General features: G+C 47.6%; 1 protein-coding gene across 1 annotated transcript in view; it reads left to right on the top strand.

The window, feature by feature from the left end:
* Positions 1-3283, top strand: part of LOC307181422 (uncharacterized protein) — a gene marked incomplete at its 5' end in the record, with an annotated part of 33289 nt that extends 30006 nt beyond the window's left edge. The window contains one exon of the mRNA XM_079946625.1: positions 2295-3283. Coding sequence (XP_079802751.1) covers positions 2295-2377 — 83 coding nt within the window. The 3' untranslated portion in view covers positions 2378-3283. The remainder of the gene's footprint in view (positions 1-2294) is intronic.
* Between the last annotated feature and the right edge of the window lie 18941 nt (positions 3284-22224).

Below are 22224 nucleotides of genomic sequence, written 5' to 3'. Positions count from 1 at the left end.
AATTCCGACAGTTCTATGATTGATTATTTAATGGGAAAATAACTAGGGTCACAAAAGAGTGTGAATGTATTTTACAGGATGAGGATGGGTGGAGTGGAGCAGTCTGGAACAGGACACCAATAAAAAGGGATCTTGGTAAAGAAGAACGTCTATTAGAAATGGACAGGAATTCCCAAGGGAATTAGTGCCTGACACCACGCCCTTCTCTCTGCATGTTTAGAAGCTAGTTTCTAATTTTATTTTCATAGGAGATGTCCCTGTGATGAACTGTCTTTAATTCCATACTATTTATCACATGGACATATTGTGAAGTTTGTGTGAGAGAAAGCAAGTATTAGAATTTGTCTTGCAAGCAGCTATAAGCACTGCCTGTAACAGTCTAGGATAGAAGGAAAAGGAAAGGAAGGTGGAAACAAAGGAGAAAGACAGCTAATGATGCTGGAGTCTCTCGCTAGGATTTGTGGTATCTCGTTTTGAAACTAAGTACAGAAAGTCAGAACTTGACTGATTGTTTCTTGATCACGGTTTGTTTTCATTTTTGCTTTTTTCTTGCTCTCTCATCAGTTATTCCAGCCAGTGCCATGTCATTTTCAGTTTCAGTAAGCATGCCTGTCTTGTTTCCATTTGCATTATTCATGCAAACGTTGATTGAACTGATGACCCCGAGTTATCACGGAAACATTAGATGCACTTGTGGATACATTTCTTAATTTTAGAAAAAAATTCCCGAGTGAAGGTTAAAATAACTCCTCTTCAATTTGTCAGTTAAAAAAACTTCTCCTAACATACAATACCTCATTGCCTAACAATGCCAGATAAATGAAGAATTCCTATGTATTCATGAATGCAGGCTAGTCTGTATATCTTTTGGCAGGTATGACCGTTACCGAGGGTAATGGCCTTGTTTGCTGGCCATGTCCTGTCTCCTAGAAAGTTGTACTTTCCATTTTCTTTCAGTTGGTCCATTGGATATCAGAGGTGAATTTATAAAACTATACTTCCCTTTACACTTACTTTGTTTTGTTTTGTTTTGTTTTACTTGAAGTATAGTTGATTGACAATGTTGTGTTTCAGGTGTACCGCCAAGAGATTCAGATATATATATTTCTTTTTCAGATCCGTTTCCTTTATAGGTTATTACAAGGTATTAAATATAGTTGCCTGTGCTATACAGCAGGACCTCGTAGTTTATCTACTTTATACACAGTATACACTTACTTTGTGTGATCCACGCTGGTCAGACCACATAATTATTTTCACATCTGATATAATTTTTTCAGGTCCAACCTCAAATCTTTGATGAGAAGATATTTTAAAATAAGTTTAGCATGTGTGTGCTCTAAATCCAACAGTAGTTATTAGAGATATGATTTTGCACTAGGTATTCCTCTCTTTTTTGTTCTTGGCCAACCCATTGAAAATTAGTTTTTATTTTCTGGTTGGTTTGCTAGATGTTTATGACTATAATAAACGGGTTAAATTTTCTCTTATATCTTAAAGCACAATCTGAATTAGCAATGGATATTGTGCTATACATAGGGGCTGTGATATAAATATAGTTTCTAACTTCAAAAACATATAGCCTAGAAGGGAACACAGACACATATGCAGCAATTATGGCAACTGCATTTGTTTACTAAGTGAAATAGCACTGAGATGGATAAAGTGCTAGCAAGCCTTGAACAGGCAAATCAGCTTCAAAAATAGATGTGCAGTTCTTTAAAAATCTTTTTAACATTTTTCTGGCTACATGTAGAATATAACTTAGCATAAAAACGGTATGGGTTTGAGGATATGGGGAGGAGGAGGGTTAAGCTGTGACAAAGTGAGAGAGTGGCATGGACATATATACACTACCAAACATAAAATAGATAGCTAGTGGGAAGCAGCCGCTTAGCACAGGGAGATCAGCTTGGTGCTTTGTGACCACCTGGATGGGTGGGATAGGGAGGGTGGGAGGGAGACAAAATAGGGAGGGGTTATGGGGATGTATGTATATGTATAGCTGATTCACTTTGTTATATAGCAGAAACTAACACACCATTGTAAAGCAAATATATTCCAATAAGGTCGTTAAAAATAAATTAAGTAAAAGAAGACTGACTCATCCAATTAAAAAAAAATTCTCTCATCCTGGATTCAAGAGAAGGGATGAAGTAAAAGGATGAGGAAGAACAAGAAGAGGAAATGTGAGCCTGGAGAGGGTAGGAGGAAGAGCAGAAGGCAAATAAGTGTATGTGCTTCCCTTGCCATCCCTGACTTTTTTTTTTTTTTTTTTTTTTTTGGTGCTTCAGGAAAACCCAAAAGCCAGAGGAGAGCACAGAGGTGCTCACCACTGCATGTGAACAAAAAGGTGGAGAGAAGAGAATGGTGGTAATCTGCGCAGGCAACTGGAGGATGACCTGAGTGCATCTCGCCAGGAAACGGTCCCCGTTCCATAGAAGCCCTGAATATGCCAGGCTCTTATGTTTAGATGGGGGGCCGAAGGCATCTGTGGGGTCACCACATACATCACTCCTGGAGGTGTTGTTCACATTGTGTTCTTTGTAAAGAGTGTCCCTGGTGAGGTTCAACATCTCCCTCTGCAGGACCCAGCCTTGCCCTCCCAACCCGCCGAGGTCAGCAGGCAACATCCCCAGTTAATCACCAAGTGTGGTGAGATATCTGGAGTGGCCCTGGTACCCCCCAGTTCAGGCGTCCTGGGGAAAGGGTGAGGAGGACAGAGGCACCGGGGCTTCTTCTCACGCAAGCAGACAGCTCACCTGGCCCAGCGCTGCTGCATCCCTGTGGGCACGCGGTAGCCCTGGCATCCGGTAGGGGACACTGCAGGATCCACACCTGGCTGGGATTTGCCCACCCCCTGGGGACCCCTCAGCCTCTGTGGAGCCCCACTGAAGGGCCTGGGTCACCTCATGGCACCATTTCTCAACCTGAGGTTCTATAGATTTTCCATAGATGTGTTAAAATTGAATACAACACACACACACAAAATGAAGGCAATTCAAAGCAATGCTAATTTAGGATGAGTTAAAGGGCCAGGATTCCAAGTTAATTATGACCTTAAAATTAGATAACAAATACATCTGGTTTTATTACACGCTGAAAAGCAGTGTCTTCTACAAACTTTTCATGTTGGGATACAGCAAAGCTATAGAATTTATGATTCTATGACCACAGCATCAGGATATTTTTAAATTAAAAAGCACAGGCAAGTTTGGCTGGGGTGTTAAAGAAAGAAAAATGATTCTTAGGGGAAAAGGGAACATTGCGGTTCTCTGCCCACTTCCACTATGCTGATCTCATGATGGGCCGTGTTGCGTGTGGGCTGGAGGGACAGGGTCACTACTCCCACCTGTGTCATCAGACCTCCCACTCACAGCGCCCAGGTGGGAGGGACCCACACTTTTCACCCTGGAGCCCCAGAGCCTCCCCTTTCCTCTGCATCACTTTCACTGTTCAGGGGACCAGTCACTTGAACACCGCCCGGCCAAATGCCCAGGTTAAATCGCCCCTGTAGGACAGGTCTCTCTGCTACCAGAACACACTTGGCAAAGAGCAGCAAAGAGGCCCCAGTGCCCTGGGGATGTGAGCCCTGGGGATGTCAGGGCCCAAAGTCACTTGCAGGGTCTGAGTAGCCCCCCTGGGTCCCACACACCGACCCCAGGGAGCCCACCTCCCCACTGACTCCAGTCCCTGCCTTTGTGTGGCAGGTTCTGGTCTGACACCTGTGAGGACTGTGACCTGGAGGCCTCAGCCTGAGACTCAGAGGGGATGGAGCTTGTGCAGTGTCTGGCAGCTTAAATGAGACACGAGTCCAAGGAAGGAGGGCCGCCTCTCTGCTCCCCCTCTGCTCCTGAGTCAGCTAGTGAGTGCCGGTTACTTCCTGTCGGAGCTGTACAGATTTAGCATAAATTTTAGATACATGTCTTACTTTTAACAGTGAAAGGCTGTTACATCAAGCAAAATTGATCTCCTCCTCGGTTTTTTTTTTTTAAACATTTCTATGTAAGATAACACACAAGTACAGAAAAGCACCCTCCGCAAAGGGAGGGCTCAGTGAATTACAGTGGGCGCTCCACTCTGGGGAGCAGTAGTTTTTCCCTCTGTGAAAGCCCAGATGCTTCTGAGAAGCTCCTCTCAGCTTCCTTACTCTGGCCCGACCTCCACAGCGGAAATCCCAAAGGGACTGGATTCTCCCAGCCCTCCAGCACCCTCCACTACTTTCTGATTGTGCTGCCACACTCATTTTGAGTTATTTGTGTGTAAATCACTGCACTTGGAATATACGTGGAGTAACTGATTTCATTCTTATAACCGAATAAGTCAGCACTTATTCTTCTCCCCTTCTACAGGAGGCAGCCAGGGTGCTGGGGACATCCTGTATATTGAACTGTGTGTTGGTAGCAGATGTGTTTATATTTACAAGAAACCATAAAGCTCTACGCTTAAGATCTGTGCCCTGTACAATACACCAAGGAAACTTCAATTAGAAAGAGATGCCAAAAAAATTTCCCCACAAAACAAACTTCAGGGCCAGGTGGCTTCCTCTGATTTCTACCAAACATTTAAGACAGAAACGATGCCCGTCTCCTACACACTCTTCCAGAGAACAGATACAGAGGGAACACACCCACACTGCTTTCATCGGACCAGGAGAATACTGATGTCGTACCCGCAGCAGATATTACAGGACAGGAGAAATTACAGGCTAAACACTTCTGAATGTCGATGTCAAAATCCAAAAGCAAATATTAGCAGTCTAAATCTAGAGGTTTTCAGAAAGGAAGGAAACTAGGGTTTCGTGGCGGTATTTCCAGTGGTTGATGTGGACAGGATCACTGGGTGTTTGGGTGCTGCCTGGGAACGTGGAGAGAAGGGACAATGCCATCGGGTTAGTGGAATGAACATTTGGTGACAGAGATTAGGAGGGCCTGGGTCATCCTCAGAGACAGTCCTGGGATGGGGTCTCTAGGCTGTGGCTATGGAGGGGTCCCTCTAGAAGGGCATGGGCCTCTCTCCTGTGCCACTGCAGGGTCTAGGGATGGATGAGGAGTTTGTAGGGGCTGGATTTTGATGAGGAAGGATGAGCAGGGAAGGTGCGCCCTCAGAGCCAGTGCAGCCACGGCCCCTCCCCAGCCAGGCCGTAGCCCAGGCTACTCCGACAGTTGCTCACATCAATAGTCAGGCGACAGTGGGGCACGCCAGCTTCACCCACTAAACCACCAAGCACAGCCCAGCAGGCCACTGTCCTCATTAATCAGCACTACCTGTGCATCCAGGGCTGGTTGTTGAAGACCAAGCTAATTTGTTAGAGACGTGCCATGTGGGCAACTGGCTTGGAGAGACCAGGGCTCTGAGCCACGTGGAGACAAGCCGACCACTGGTCAGACCACCAGGAGGCTCACCCAGTGTGTGAAGACGCTGAGGGAGGAGGGACGTAGATGGGACCCCCTGATCCTTCAAGGGACCTTCTTTCAGGGATATTTAAGAGCTGTGGGGTCAGGGATCAACATGTAAGGGAGGCAGCGGGTCAGGCATGGGCCCTCCTGTTGGCTCAGACCCCTCCTGTCCTTGGAGCAACCATGGGGCAGGCAGGAGGATTGGGGTCATGGAGGGAGGGGAGCCCTGGGCTCAGGGGTCCAGAGCACCATCTAGAGGATTCAGGGGTTCAGGGATTTCTGTCCCAGGGAACCAACTACATTCCTGTCCCACATCCATCTGTCATCAGCTTTGCGACTCCGGGAAAGTCACTTAAAATCTCAACATTTTCGTGCCATGTACCATAAAATATGGTTCACAGCACCTGCCATGAGTTCCCCACGGGGCTGATGTGGGGATCACAGGAGATGATGACAGATATTCTTCACAAGCTCTAAAGCATCACACCCATAACCTTCCCCACTCCCCTGCCCTGTGGCATCCAGGTCCCCTCTCTGGAGGCAGCACTACCACATTTCTTGCTTATTCTTCCAGACATTTAATATTTGCACACTTAGGTAGAACTTATGAAGTAACCATCATTTTTCATCAGGGTCTACCTGATTTGCTGTATTAAGCTTCATCATGTAATACTAATAAGTGGGCCCTATTAACGTTTCCATTATCACAGAACAAGGAACTGAGGACAGAGGGTCTGCATAACTTTCCAGGTTCATGTGGCTTCTGGTATGATTTGAATCCAGACCATCAGGCACCAGCCCCCACTCTGTCGGTCACTGTGCTGTGCTCCCTTTCTGTATTATCTCACTAAATAAAGTCATGTCCCCGTGCAGTCAGGCTGCTGGCTATTTTAAGGGCACACCACATTGCAACACCCTCTTCTCAGCCCAGCTTCGATTCACTTGACTCCCCTAGACTCCCCTAGGAAGCTGGTGAACAAAGAGAACAGACGTGTGACCTGGGAATGAATTGACACCTCTGCATGGTCTTCTCCCAGCAACATATCAATAGTTCTCTCAGTTTCTGTCGTGTTTTCCAGGATCATGACTCGGGTACCAAGAAGAAAAGGAAGATTATAAAGGAGTCAAACACAGGATGCACAAGAATATCATCTGCGATCAAGATAATCTGCTGGCCATCTGCAGCAGTGGTTCAGGTACATCAGAATCAGCATCTGGCCAAACAACAAGGTAGGGACACAAATAGCACCCCCACTAACCACTCCATTGAAGGTACTGTGGAAATAATACCAGCAAGTAGATTCAGGAGCAATGGCTGTAGTTTGTACAGCAGAGCCTGGATCTGGCTGAGGGAGGATTGGGCAGGGAAGGTGCCCACTCAGAGCCGGTGCAGCCACTGCCCGCTCTTAGGCAGGCCTTAGTCCAAGCTGCTCAGATGATTGGTCAGTTTCTAGTCAGTGAGACCCTGGGGTCCTGTAAACTTCATCTGTTAAGCCACCAAAACACCAGCCCAGTAGACCCTGTTCCCAGCTAATGAATATTAACTGCTCATCATCCAGGTTTGATCAGTTGAAGATGATGCTAATTCTCTGTGCAACTGTCATGTGGGCAGTTGGTTTGGACTGTCCTGGGTTTTGAGTCAGTTAGGGAGTCAAGTAGACTACTGGTCATTCAGGGTGGTCACCTGACCACCAGGAAGTCTCACTGCAAATCAGCTGCTAGAATCAAGTGCTGAGGGGGAAGGGAGGGGAGATGCACACATATTTGGATACCCCGGTCCATCAGGGGGTCTGCATTTGGGGGAAAGACATTGTATTTGGGGTCAGGGATTGAAACGTAGAGCCAGGAGGTAGGTCCAGATTTGAGCCATTCTCTTGGGCCAGGCACCTCCTCCGAGTACCAGCTGTCTCCCTGCAGCATCCTTGGGGCAGGAGGATGTGTGAAAGGGAGCGAGGAGAGCTCTTGGTTTGTGTATCCAGGGCATGATCTCATGTCCATGTGTTCAGGAATCTCTATCCCTCCCCTGCCTCAGACCCATCACTCATCAGTGTTGTGACTCTGGGCAAGTTACTCAATCTGTCTAAATTTCAGTGCCCTGAACCATAAAATATGGGTCACAGCCCCTACTCTGCCCACCCCACAGTGCATCACAAGAAATAATATTCTTTCCATGAGCTCTAAAACTTCTTACTCATGTCATCAATGTGAAAAAGTAGGCTCTATCCTCCTGTTTGTAGCCTCCTAGGTGCCCTTTCTGGAGACGACCTACTTATTCTTCCAGGCATTTAATACTTGAACATTTATGTAGGTAGCACTTATGAAGTACCCATCATTTTTCTTCAGGCTTTGTATTTACTAATTTTTAGCCTCAGAACATAATACGAATAAGCAGGTCCTACTAATATTTCCATATCCCTGGCCAGGGAACTGAGAAACAGAAGGGCTAAGTAACTAACCTTCCCAGGTACACGTGGCGTTCAAATAGTCTATCTATCTATCTATCTATCTATCTATCTATCTATCTATATCTGGATATGTCACATTTTCTTTATCCATTCACCTGTTGGACACTTAGTTGTTTCCTAGTCTTGCTTTGCCTATTTTATTTTATTTTTTTACACACACTGCATGATATGCGGGCCTTAATTCCCTGACCAGGGATCAAACCCATGCCCCCTGCAGTGGAAGTGTGGAGTCTTAACCACTGCACCACCAGGGAAGTCCCCTGCTTTGCCTATTTTAGAATCAGATTATTTGTTTTTGTTTGTTTGTTTGTTTTTTGCTATGGAGTTGTTTGAATTCCTTATAGATTTTGGATATTAACCTCTTATCATACATGTGGTTTGCAAATATTTTTTCCCATTCCTAGGTTGCCTTTTCATTTTGTTGATTGTTTCTTTTGCTCTCCAGGAGCTTTTTAGTTTGATGTAGTCCCATTGGTTGCTTTTTGTTTTTGTTGCTTGTGGTTTTGTTGTCATATCCAAAAAATCATCACCAAGACCAATGTTAAGGAGCTTTCTCTTTATGTTCTCTTCTAGGAGTTTTACAGTTTCAGGTCTTACATTTAAGTCTTTAATCCATTTCAAGTTAATTTTTACAAATGGTGTAAGATAGGGGTCCACTTTCTTTGTTTTGCATGTGGGTATCCAGTTTTGCCAACACCATTTACTGAAGAGACTATCTTTTCCCTGTTGAGTATTCTTGGATCCCTGTCAATTAGTTGCCTGTATGTGTGTGGATTTATTTCTCAGCTCTTGATTCTGTTGCATGGTGTATGTGTCTGTTTTCATGCCAGTACCATACTATTTTGATTACTCTAGCTTTGTAGTATAATTTGAAATCAGGAAAAGTGTTGCCTCCAGCTTTGTTCTTCTTTCTCAGGATTGCTGTGGCTTTTGAAGTCTATTGCAGTTCCATACGAATTTTAGGATTGTTCTTTCTATTTATGTAAAAAATGTCATTGGAATTTTGATAGGGATTGCACTGGATCTGTAGATTGTTTTAGGTTGTATGGACATATACTCTCTGAGTGAGATGTGCATGTAAATGATTTGCCTAAGACTTATTAAAGCAAAATGAAAAAGTCAAAGAAACTGCTACATTAGAAAATACTAAACGTGTAGAGTATGGGCGGCTGGTGTGTGCTCGGGATGACCCAGCCCCCTCCAGGCCAGAGAGGTGGGTGGGAAGTAGCAATTACAACAGACAAGGATGACCCTCCCTGTTTACCCCTCCCTCTGGGCCCATTTTATTCCAGGCTGCATCGTTTAAACTCAAAACACACTTTTAATATAGGGCCCTTGTAGCCATCTTGTTGTGCTACTCTTCACAACCCATGAGCAGGGTCACAGGAAACTGTCAACAGGTCTGGCTTTCCATGTTACCACTCATACAAGCCAGTGCTTTTCCACACTTGATCTACAGATCACAGACACGTGAGGATTATGCAAAAGAACAAGAACAAAGCTTTATTGTAAGTTTCACATCGAAACAGGGTCCACACGAGGCCCAGCCTGGGAGGAGGTGGACACTGATGGCCTCACCCCAAAGTTATTGGCTCAGGCCAACTTCCTCCTCTTAAACCCCAAGGTAATGAATGGAGACCTGGAGGAGAATGACTTGGTCGATGGCCCAGTGGTTTTTTGTCCAGCCAAGCCCTGGGCAGGTGATGAGGGGGCCCTAAGAGCAAGGCTGCACCTTGCTGTGCCCACTGTGGAGCTGAGGCTGATAGGAGTAGAGGCTGGATCCGACACACCCCTAAAGTCAGCCTTGGCTGGGCATGGGCTGCGCCCTCCGCTGGAAGTAGGGGGGCCCTGCCTGGGTGCGCCCCCAGGGATGTGATGTAAGATGGGGGCAGTAGTGCCTCCAGACCTAGGCTGCTTCTTAGGGCTAGGTCCCATGGTCACCGTGGGGTGGCTCTGGTGAGGCGGGCCCCAGGAGTTCAGGCCCATGCTGCCCCCATTGCTGTGTGTGGTGCTCGGGGGCCCCCTCTTTCTTGCCGTAACTCTGAGAGCTGCAAAAATGCAGCCCAGATCTGCGGGGCCGCCCAAAACTGGGGGGCTTGGAGCAGAGGCAAAGGCTGGAGCTTTCCGTTTCCTGGGGAAGAGCTGGGAAGAGCTGCCCAGGTCCCCGATGGCATAGGTCTCATCCCGCAGCGCACTGTTGATGCGCCGGAACGCTGCTTCCTTCTCCGAGTCTAGGTCTTCGGCGGTGACCCGGAAACCCGGCTCAGGGGCTGGGGGCAGCCTCAGAGGCTCCCCTCGCCTGTGCGGCAGCAGAGGAATCCTGCGTTTTCGGGGCCTGGGACTGTCAGATGTGCAGGAGCCCTTCCTCCAGGGCCCTTTCTGCTCTCTTGCTGCCTCTGCATTTTTGTCAGGCTGGCTTTTCCTCTGGGAAACCACCGGAGCTGCAGAGGGCGATGGAGGACCCTCCTCGCGCCCTGTCTTTGCAGACTTCTGGGGCAGCCCTTGCGGTATGGCGGGACCCCTCCTTCTTTCCACTGGCAGGAAACCTCGGGTGGAGCTATATGAGCTCGTGATGGCGTTTCTTTGGGGGCAGGAACTCATACAAGAGGTCTGCTGTTTCCTGGCGGATCTGTCCTCTGCCCACTTGGCGTGGAGGTCTCTCTGCAGAGGTCCAGGCCTGGGCACGAAGAAAGAGCCCCCCAGGGGCCTAAATGCAGATCGTGCGCCCCCGGTGTCATCGGGGCCGCTTCTCTGGTCTTCGTTCCTCCCTGTGACTGTGGGGACTTCCTCCTGCTCAGCCATCCCTTGCCCGCTCTCCTCCAGGGCCCTCAACACCGTCTTCTCTGTGCTGTAGTTGTAGTTCGGGACACAGCTGGGTGTCGTGGCCGGCACTGGCTGCCCCTGCGCCACACTGACAGTGACTGTGTCCACTGCGGACACTGAGCTGCGGGACGTCGTGGAGGTGCGAGCACCCATCTCTGCCTTCTTCCGATGGCCTCGCCTGAAGATGGAGATAAGGATCCCCATAAGGAGTGCAGCGTCTGCGGGATGGTAGAATGGGGTCTCAGAGACTCTGTGGCAAAGCGTAGATGCAGAGTCACTGGACACTTGTGGGCTGGCCTGCGAGTGGATAGCCGGCCATAGACAGCTGGGTGACCCGGGCCGGCCACGGGAAGTCGGTGGGCGCGGGGAGCGGGCTGGGGGCAGCCGAGCCCTCCTGGCAGGTGCTGGTCCCCCAGTGCCCGGTGTGAGGGTGAGGGGCAGGGCCTACCTAAGTAACTGCTCCTAGAGAACATGGGTGAGGTCGGTCCGTGGATAGAGAGAGCTGGGCTCCGGGCACTCTCCTTCAGCTGCCAACTCGGCCAAAAGCGGAGTGCGCTCTCTTTGGCCTGTTGCCTTTTTATACTCTGAAACCTGTGAGCGAACAATGGGCGTGCGTTGGCGGGGCGCAAAAGTTTAGGGAGGGGTGGCGCATGCGCAGAGTACACGTCAGGCCCTGGGGCGCACAGGTGAGGATGCGCGCCCCTGGACCGTCTAGCGCTTCTGAATCTCCCGGGGGTCTGAGGGCTGGAGGTGTTTGCCTTGAGGGTGATGAGCTTCTTGGCAGGACAGCTGGCCCTTCTCCCCTGGCCGTGCCCCAGTGCTGTCGGGGTAACTAACTGTACTGGACGGGATCCCCGCCCAGCAAAGTGGGGCAAGGTCGCTGTCTGTGCAGCTCCCACAAGAGGCGGCAGCTTTGGCAGCAGCGCCTCTGCGTCCTCCTGCCCTTTCCCCTGGCGGCACTGGAGGGGAGAGCCGCTAAGAACGGAAGTGCCCACACCATCCAGATCCTGCTGGGGTGACACCTGAAGTGGTGACCAGGGCTGGCTGAGAGGGCCATACTTACCATATGACCCAAAAACCCACTCCTAGGCAATTAACCAAGAGAAAAACTTTTCACAAAACACATATGTGAATGTTTTACCTATCTTGTCCACAATTCCTAAATATAGGACTATTGAGGTTATCCAATTTTCTTGAGTTTGTCATTTTTTAATTATTCTTGGAATAACACTATGTATACGTATTGTTTCACAGTCTAGAGTTAATATTTTACCAATTAAATAAAATTCAGAAGGCTTACATCCATATAGATTCTTTTACCTTCCACTCTTTGTTATAGCTGTCATATGTGTCACCTTTATATGACGTCAACGCCACCCTCTGAGACTGTGGTATCCTTTTTTCATACATATACAGGGAATTCCCTGGTGGTCCAGTGGTTAGGACTCAGCACTTTCACTGCTGGGGCCCCGGGTTCAGTCCCTGGTAGGGCAACTAAGATCCCGCAGGCCACGCAGGCGTGGCCAAAAAAAAAAAAAAAAAAGTCATACATATACAAAATAATGTAAGAGGGTAATTTTTCCAGATACTTGCCATTTTTGTTGCCCTTCCTTTGTTCCTGAAGTTGCAAGCTTACTTCTTTGTTGTGTCATTTCACTTCAGCCTGAAGAAGTTCCTTTCATGTAATATTGTTATAGCAAATTGTCTGGTGATGAATTCTCTTAGTTTTCTCTCATCTCCATCAGACTTCATTTTGGCTTTTGTTTGACTTTCAGTCTTTAAGGATATCCTTGCTTTAAGGATATCATATCCTGGTTGGTCTTTTCCTTTAATACTTTAAAGATGTTATTCCATTCTTTTCTGGTCTCTGTTTTCTGATGAGAAATCACACTCCTTCAAGTTGACATTCTGTGATGTATAACAGGTCGGTTATACAAGATTATTCTTCACCTTGGCTTTTTTATCAGGTTGTGTGTCAGGGTGAAGCTTTCTGAGCTTAGGTCTGTGTCTTGAAATCAGTGACGTTTTCAACTATTCTTTTCCTCATATATTTTCTTCTGCACCTTTCCTTCAGACCCTCCAACGGCACAAAAGTTAGAACTTGCAATATTGTTTCACATGTCTCTGAGACTTAATTTTTGTTCAGTCATTTATCCCCCTTCAGTTGTCACCCCAGCAGGATCTGGTTGGCTTGGGCACTTCTGGGTTTTTTTTTTTTTGCACTTCTGTTCTTAGCGGCTCTCTCCTCCAATGTTACCAGGTGGGAGGGCAGGCGGACGCACAGCCGCTGATGCCAAATCTGCCACCTCGGGCGGCGGCTGCTGAGCCAGGTACCCTGCTCTCCAGCTTTCCTGCTCTGGTGGCCGGGGACCCATCCTGTACAGTTAGAGCCGGCCGGGAGAGAAGGGGCAGCTGCCCTGCCAAGAAGCTCATCACCCTCAAGGCAAACACCTCCAGCCCTCAGACCCCCGGGGAGATTCAGAAGCGCTAGACGGTCCAGGGGCGCGCATCCTCACCTGTGCGCCCCAGGGCCTGACGTGTACTCTGCGCATGCGCCACCCCTCCCTAAACTTTTGCGCCCCGCCAACGCACGCCCATTGTTCGCTCACAGGTTTCAGAGCTGCATCCCAGCAACAGGCCAAAGAGAGCGCACTCCGCTTTTGGCCGAGTTGGCAGCTGAAGGAGAGTGCTCGGAGCCCAGCTCTCTAACCAAGAACCAACCTCACCCAAGTTCTCTAGGGGCAGTTACTTAGGTAGGCCCTGCCCCTCACCCTCACACCGGGCACTGGGGGACCAGCACCTGCCAGGAGGGTTCGGCTGCCCCCAGCCCGCTCCCCGCGCCCACCGACTTCCCGTGGCCGGCCCGGGTCACCCAGCTGTCAATGGCCGGCTATCCACTCGCAGGCCAGCCCACAAGTGTCCAGTGACTCTGCATCTACGCTTTGCCACAGAGTCTCTGAGACCCCGTTCTACCATCCCGCAGACGCTGCACTCCTTATGGGGATCCTTATCTCCATCTTCAGGCGAGGCCATCGGAAGAAGGCAGAGATGGGTGCTCGCACCTCCACGACGTCCCGCAGCTCAGTGTCCGCAGTGGACACAGTCACTGTCAGTGTGGCGCAGGGGCAGCCAGTGCCGGCCACGACACCCAGCTGTGTCCCGAACTACAACTACAGCACAGAGAAGACGGTGTTGAGGGCCCTGGAGGAGAGCGGGCAAGGGATGGCCGAGCAGGAGGAAGTCCCCACAGTCACAGGGAGGAACGAAGACCAGAGAAGCGGCCCCGATGACACCGGGGGCGCACGATCTGCATTTAGGCCCCTGGGGGGCTCTTTCTTCGTGCCCAGGCCTGGACCTCTGCAGAGAGACCTCCACACCAAATGGGCAGAAGACAGATCCACCAGGAAACTGTAGACCACTTGTATGAGCTCCTGCCCCCAAAGAAACGCCATCACGAGCTCATATAGCTCCACCCGAGGTTTCCCGCCAGTGAAGAGAAGGAGGGGTCCCACCATACCGCAAGGGCTGCCCCAGAAGTCTGCAAAGACAGGGCGCGAGGAGGGCCCTCCATCGCCCTCTGCAGCTCCGGTGGTTTCCCAGAGGAAAAACCAGCCTGACAAAGATGCAGAGACAAGAGTGCAGAAAGGGCCCTGGAGGAACGGCTCCCGCACATCTGACAGTCCCAGGCCCCGAAAACGCAGGATTCCTCTGCTGCCGCACCGGCAAGGGGAGCCTCTGAGGCTGCCCCCAGGCCCTGAGCTGGGTTTCCCTGTTGCCGCTGAAGACCTAGACTCCGAGAAGGAAGCAGCGTTCCGGCGCATCAACAGTGCGCTGCGGGGTGAGACCTAGGCCACTGGTGGCCTGGGCGCCATGCAGCCTTCCTGTCCCTTTCTGCTGCCTGCTGCAGGGGCTGCTTCTCCGCAGAAAATGTTTCATAGTTATTTCTATTTTAATATGATCATGGTACATTAAAATGTATTAGTGCTTGCCTGTGAACACTAAGGTCACTTGACTTGTAATTTTCTATATTGTTCTATATTTTTGTGACTAAAGGCATTACTTGGGGTAATTAAAAGAATATCTTGAAGCGATTTTGGCTTTTGATCTGCCACTAATTCCTATTTAACCTTAATTCAGGGGTCGGATTCTTTGACCCAAGGAAACAGAATAGTATAAAAAGAAAGAATGTGAGTGTCAGATGATGGCAGTGATTAAGTATAGCAAGAGACGCCTTTGCAAAAGTTACTGTTGGTCCCAGAAGACTCTCACTTAGCTGTGTGACCCTGGGCAAGTCACTTCACCTAAATCTCTGAATTATAGGGCTGTACTGATGATTTAAAAGTGACTGAGCACGGTGGACACTCGGAAATCCTGGGTTCTCAATAAAGCCACTGCCCTGCTCTTTGGTCCTTTGGAATTACTAGATTAGTAAAATTTATACTTGACAGTAATTTTCGCTTAAAGTTTATTTTGTCTATTTCATCTCAGCCTTTTGGCTAAGATCAAGTGTAGTATCTGTTCTTGTCAATTTAAATAGCAAGAGAAAAGAAAGGAAAATAACGGGCATGCCCCCACACTCTTCAGACAATAGGAGCCTCTTAACCTGTTCCTTTGTCCAGAGACACAGGCCATTTCTCAGTGAAGGCCTCTGCCATCACTGAGGTTGCAGGGGAGATGTGGTAACTGGGAAGAAAAAGACCAATGGGGATGACCCCCTCACTCCTCAACATCCAAGCCCCCCACTTTCTCACTTGTCTGGCTAGAAATAAAAGGTTGATCCCATGGTTTTAACTTTCAGCTGTTGCTGGACTTTGGGTGCCTTGCGTAAACTGGGAGACAGAGATAGGAAAAAACCCCACCATAATCACCCTGTTATGGGCTGTTATTCAACTTTGGACTTCCAGGCCCCATCTGCCTGTTAGCATTCACTTCTTAGAGTTTCAAGTGCATGCTGTTTGTCCTCTATCTTGCCCCATGCGGCTCTCAAGCCCTCGTAATATGACCACATTTCTCGTGCCACATGTAAAAATTCTAACACTTTGCAGATACTGAATTAAAAATCTATTATTTACATTGACTTCACCATTTTCATTTTCCTGGTGTGTTCAGTAGAAAATTCAAAATTACATAAGTGCCTGGCATTATGTATTTTTTGGTGAGCAGTGATCCAGAGGATGGAAATGTATGCCTCCTTCGACTCCTTAAACTTAACCCCACTCTGGGGCAATGTCCCAGCCAGGCAGAAACTGCAGTGTGTCTTGGAGAAGGTCTTTTGCATTGAGATAGTAGGATGCTCTTTTAGCTTCAAGAACTTGGATGTTGTTGAGTTTAACCTGGTATAAGTTCAAATTAGAGTGTTTTAATTTTAGGATGTTAAAGGTAATCCCCATGGTAAACACAAAGAAAATAGCTATAGAATAGTCCCAAAAGGAAGTGAGAAAGTAATTTAAATATTTTATTGTAAGAAATCAGCTAAACACACACAACGAAAGATAGGAATGCAGGAAATGAGGGGCAAAAAAGCTTTGGGCAGATGGAAAAGAAACAGCACAATAGCAGAAATAAGTCTTTTTTTTGTCAGCAGTTACTTTAAATATAAATGGATTAAACACTCCAATCAAAATACAGAGATTGGCGGAATAGGTAAAAACATATGATCCAACTATATGCTGTCTACAAGAGACTTAATTGAGATCAAAAGACTCAAGCAGGTTGAAAGTTAAAGGATAGAAAAAGGAATTCCAACCTCAGTGAGAAAACTCAAATAGTAACCAAAAGAGAGCAGGAGTGTCTATACCAATATCAGACAAAATAGACTTTGAATTTAAAATGGATGAAAGCGTTAAATATAAGAGTTAAACTATACAAAGTTCTGAAGAAAAAAAGAGGTAAATCTTCATAGTCTTGGATTTGGCAATGAACTCTTAAATATGATAGCAAAAGCACAGGCAACAAAAGGAAAAAGAAATTGGACTTTATCAAAATTAAAATCCTTTGTGTTTCAAAGAACACCATCAAGAAAGACATAATACAACCTTCAGAATGAAGGAAAATGTTTGCAAGTCATATATCAGATAAAGCCTAGTATTCAGAATATGTAAAGAACACTGGCAACTCAATAAAATGTCAAATAACCAAATTTTAAGAATGAGAAAAAGAATCTGCATAGATACTGCTCCAAAGAAGAGACACAAATTGCCAATAAGCACATGAAAACATGTCCAAAATTATTAGTCAAAATCATGCAAACTGAAACCACAGTGAGATACCACTTCATACCCAGTATTGTGCCATATAATTTTTTTAAAAACAAGGGTTGGCAATGATGTGGGCAAACTGGCACTTTCAAGCATCGCTGGTGCAAATATGAAAAAGAAAATAGTTTGGCCATTCCTCAAAAAGTTCAACACAGAGATACAGTATGGCCCAGGAACTTCACTCCCAGGTATATGTCCAGGAGAAATAAAAAACATATGTTCACACAAAAACTTGTACATGAGTGTTACATTGTCGTATCATTATTCATAATAGTCAAAAAGTGGAAACAACCCAACTATTCACCAACTGAGGAATGGAAAAATAAAATGTGTTATATCCATACAATGAATATTATTCAGCCATTAAAAGGGTGAAGGACAGATACATGCTACAACCTGGATGCACCTTGAATACATTTTGCTTACTGCAAAAGTCAGACACAGAAGTCCGCACATTGTGTGGTTCTTTTCATATGAAATGTCCAGCATAGGAAAATCAATAGGGACAGAAAGACCCAGGGCTGGGGTGAAAGGGGAGGACAGAATGAGAATGACTGATACTAGGTATGAGGTTTCTCTTGGGGATGATGAAAATGTACTGGAATTAGAGATGTTGATTGCAAAACCTGAGTACACTAAAAGCAGCCGAATCACACAGTTAATAAAAAATGTGGGGCTTCCCTGGTGACGCAGTGGTTGAGAGTCCGCCTGCCGGTGCAGGGGACGCGGGTTCATACCCTGGTCCGGGAAGATCCCACATGTCGCGTAAGCGGCTGGGCCCATGGGCCATGGCCACTGAGCCTGCGCGTCCGGAGCCTGTGCTCCGCAACGGGAGAGGCCACAGCAGTGAGAGGCCTGTGTACCGCCAAAAATATATATATATATGAATTGATGGAATATGGATTATATCTCAATCAAAAGATAATATGACAACATTTTTATAGTCATTACTCTTGATCAGTTTCAGGATGGAATTCCCACAGTGACTTCAATGGAGTGGCTTGTATGGGATGATATTTGAGGCTCAACCCTTTGGGACTAGATGTTCATTTTGAGCTGTTGAATGACGGTGAGGGCAAGCCAGTATATTTTCTTCACGGAGGATCAATCCCCATATGTATCCTTGGTTTGAATCCTTGTCTTTTTCTCTTCATATTCCTGAAACAAGTTCCTAGGAAATACATTCACAATAGTGAGAGGTGTTGACACCTTCCTGGCAAAAGCCTTAACTTATTCACAGGTGAAACTTCAGATCTCCTTATTACTAGCTGCCCGGGGAGTCCCCTGAAGCAAAGTAGGGCTTATGAAGATGGACCTTGCATTTTAGCGTGCACTTAAAATACCCAACAGGCTGATCACACGGGGAAAATAACTTTATTTACATGAGACAAGTACAAAGTCAGCACAACACAAAGAGGGAGAGTATGGGTGCTGGTGCCTGATGGCCTGAAATCAAATCCTATTTGAACGCCACGTGTACCTGGGAAGGTTAGTAACTTAGCTCTTCTGTTTCTCAGTTCCCTGGCCAGGGATATGGAAATATTAGTAGGACCTGCTTATTCGTATTATGTTCTGAGGCTAAAAATTAGTAAATACAAAGCCTGAAGAAAAATGATGGGTACTTCATAAGTGCTACCTACATAAATGTTCAAGTATTAAATGCCTGGAAGAATAAGTAGGTCGTCTCCAGAAAGGGCACCTAGGAGGCTACAAACAGGAGGATAGAGCCTACTTTTTCACATTGATGACATGAGTAAGAAGTTTTAGAGCTCATGGAAAGAATATTATTTCTTGTGATGCACTGTGGGGTGGGCAGAGTAGGGGCTGTGACCCATATTTTATGGTTCAGGGCACTGAAATTTAGACAGATTGAGTAACTTGCCCAGAGTCACAACACTGATGAGTGATGGGTCTGAGGCAGGGGAGGGATAGAGATTCCTGAACACATGGACATGAGATCATGCCCTGGATACACAAACCAAGAGCTCTCCTCGCTCCCTTTCACACATCCTCCTGCCCCAAGGATGCTGCAGGGAGACAGCTGGTACTCGGAGGAGGTGCCTGGCCCAAGAGAATGGCTCAAATCTGGACCTACCTCCTGGCTCTACGTTTCAATCCCTGACCCCAAATACAATGTCTTTCCCCCAAATGCAGACCCCCTGATGGACCGGGGTATCCAAATATGTGTGCATCTCCCCTCCCTTCCCCCTCAGCACTTGATTCTAGCAGCTGATTTGCAGTGAGACTTCCTGGTGGTCAGGTGACCACCCTGAATGACCAGTAGTCTACTTGACTCCCTAACTGACTCAAAACCCAGGACAGTCCAAACCAACTGCCCACATGACAGTTGCACAGAGAATTAGCATCATCTTCAACTGATCAAACCTGGATGATGAGCAGTTAATATTCATTAGCTGGGAACAGGGTCTACTGGGCTGGTGTTTTGGTGGCTTAACAGATGAAGTTTACAGGACCCCAGGGTCTCACTGACTAGAAACTGACCAATCATCTGAGCAGCTTGGACTAAGGCCTGCCTAAGAGCGGGCAGTGGCTGCACCGGCTCTGAGTGGGCACCTTCCCTGCCCAATCCTCCCTCAGCCAGATCCAGGCTCTGCTGTACAAACTACAGCCATTGCTCCTGAATCTACTTGCTGGTATTATTTCCACAGTACCTTCAATGGAGTGGTTAGTGGGGGTGCTATTTGTGTCCCTACCTTGTTGTTTGGCCAGATGCTGATTCTGATGTACCTGAACCACTGCTGCAGATGGCCAGCAGATTATCTTGATCGCAGATGATATTCTTGTGCATCCTGTGTTTGACTCCTTTATAATCTTCCTTTTCTTCTTGGTACCCGAGTCATGATCCTGGAAAACACGACAGAAACTGAGAGAACTATTGATATGTTGCTGGGAGAAGACCATGCAGAGGTGTCAATTCATTCCCAGGTCACACGTCTGTTCTCTTTGTTCACCAGCTTCCTAGGGGAGTCTAGGGGAGTCAAGTGAATCGAAGCTGGGCTGAGAAGAGGGTGTTGCAATGTGGTGTGCCCTTAAAATAGCCAGCAGCCTGACTGCACGGGGACATGACTTTATTTAGTGAGATAATACAGAAAGGGAGCACAGCACAGTGACCGACAGAGTGGGGGCTGGTGCCTGATGGTCTGGATTCAAATCATACCAGAAGCCACATGAACCTGGAAAGTTATGCAGACCCTCTGTCCTCAGTTCCTTGTTCTGTGATAATGGAAACGTTAATAGGGCCCACTTATTAGTATTACATGATGAAGCTTAATACAGCAAATCAGGTAGACCCTGATGAAAAATGATGGTTACTTCATAAGTTCTACCTAAGTGTGCAAATATTAAATGTCTGGAAGAATAAGCAAGAAATGTGGTAGTGCTGCCTCCAGAGAGGGGACCTGGATGCCACAGGGCAGGGGAGTGGGGAAGGTTATGGGTGTGATGCTTTAGAGCTTGTGAAGAATATCTGTCATCATCTCCTGTGATCCCCACATCAGCCCCGTGGGGAACTCATGGCAGGTGCTGTGAACCATATTTTATGGTACATGGCACGAAAATGTTGAGATTTTAAGTGACTTTCCCGGAGTCGCAAAGCTGATGACAGATGGATGTGGGACAGGAATGTAGTTGGTTCCCTGGGACAGAAATCCCTGAACCCCTGAATCCTCTAGATGGTGCTCTGGACCCCTGAGCCCAGGGCTCCCCTCCCTCCATGACCCCAATCCTCCTGCCTGCCCCATGGTTGCTCCAAGGACAGGAGGGGTCTGAGCCAACAGGAGGGCCCATGCCTGACCCGCTGCCTCCCTTACATGTTGATCCCTGACCCCACAGCTCTTAAATATCCCTGAAAGAAGGTCCCTTGAAGGATCAGGGGGTCCCATCTACGTCCCTCCTCCCTCAGCGTCTTCACACACTGGGTGAGCCTCCTGGTGGTCTGACCAGTGGTCGGCTTGTCTCCACGTGGCTCAGAGCCCTGGTCTCTCCAAGCCAGTTGCCCACATGGCACGTCTCTAACAAATTAGCTTGGTCTTCAACAACCAGCCCTGGATGCACAGGTAGTGCTGATTAATGAGGACAGTGGCCTGCTGGGCTGTGCTTGGTGGTTTAGTGGGTGAAGCTGGCGTGCCCCACTGTCGCCTGACTATTGATGTGAGCAACTGTCGGAGTAGCCTGGGCTACGGCCTGGCTGGGGAGGGGCCGTGGCTGCACTGGCTCTGAGGGCGCACCTTCCCTGCTCATCCTTCCTCATCAAAATCCAGCCCCTACAAACTCCTCATCCATCCCTAGACCCTGCAGTGGCACAGGAGAGAGGCCCATGCCCTTCTAGAGGGACCCCTCCATAGCCACAGCCTAGAGACCCCATCCCAGGACTGTCTCTGAGGATGACCCAGGCCCTCCTAATCTCTGTCACCAAATGTTCATTCCACTAACCCGATGGCATTGTCCCTTCTCTCCACGTTCCCAGGCAGCACCCAAACACCCAGTGATCCTGTCCACATCAACCACTGGAAATACCGCCACGAAACCCTAGTTTCCTTCCTTTCTGAAAACCTCTAGATTTAGACTGCTAATATTTGCTTTTGGATTTTGACATCGACATTCAGAAGTGTTTAGCCTGTAATTTCTCCTGTCCTGTAATATCTGCTGCGGGTACGACATCAGTATTCTCCTGGTCCGATGAAAGCAGTGTGGGTGTGTTCCCTCTGTATCTGTTCTCTGGAAGAGTGTGTAGGAGACGGGCATCGTTTCTGTCTTAAATGTTTGGTAGAAATCAGAGGAAGCCACCTGGCCCTGAAGTTTGTTTTGTGGGGAAATTTTTTTGGCATCTCTTTCTAATTGAAGTTTCCTTGGTGTATTGTACAGGGCACAGATCTTAAGCGTAGAGCTTTATGGTTTCTTGTAAATATAAACACATCTGCTACCAACACACAGTTCAATATACAGGATGTCCCCAGCACCCTGGCTGCCTCCTGTAGAAGGGGAGAAGAATAAGTGCTGACTTATTCGGTTATAAGAATGAAATCAGTTACTCCACGTATATTCCAAGTGCAGTGATTTACACACAAATAACTCAAAATGAGTGTGGCAGCACAATCAGAAAGTAGTGGAGGGTGCTGGAGGGCTGGGAGAATCCAGTCCCTTTGGGATTTCCGCTGTGGAGGTCGGGCCAGAGTAAGGAAGCTGAGAGGAGCTTCTCAGAAGCATCTGGGCTTTCACAGAGGGAAAAACTACTGCTCCCCAGAGTGGAGCGCCCACTGT

This window comes from Stenella coeruleoalba (assembly GCF_951394435.1).
Source record: "Stenella coeruleoalba genome assembly, contig: scaffold_433, whole genome shotgun sequence".
In the NCBI taxonomy this organism is placed as follows: Eukaryota; Metazoa; Chordata; class Mammalia; order Artiodactyla; family Delphinidae; genus Stenella; species Stenella coeruleoalba.
Note: the sequence above shows the minus strand (reverse complement) of the source record. Positions and strands in the feature narration are given on the sequence as shown.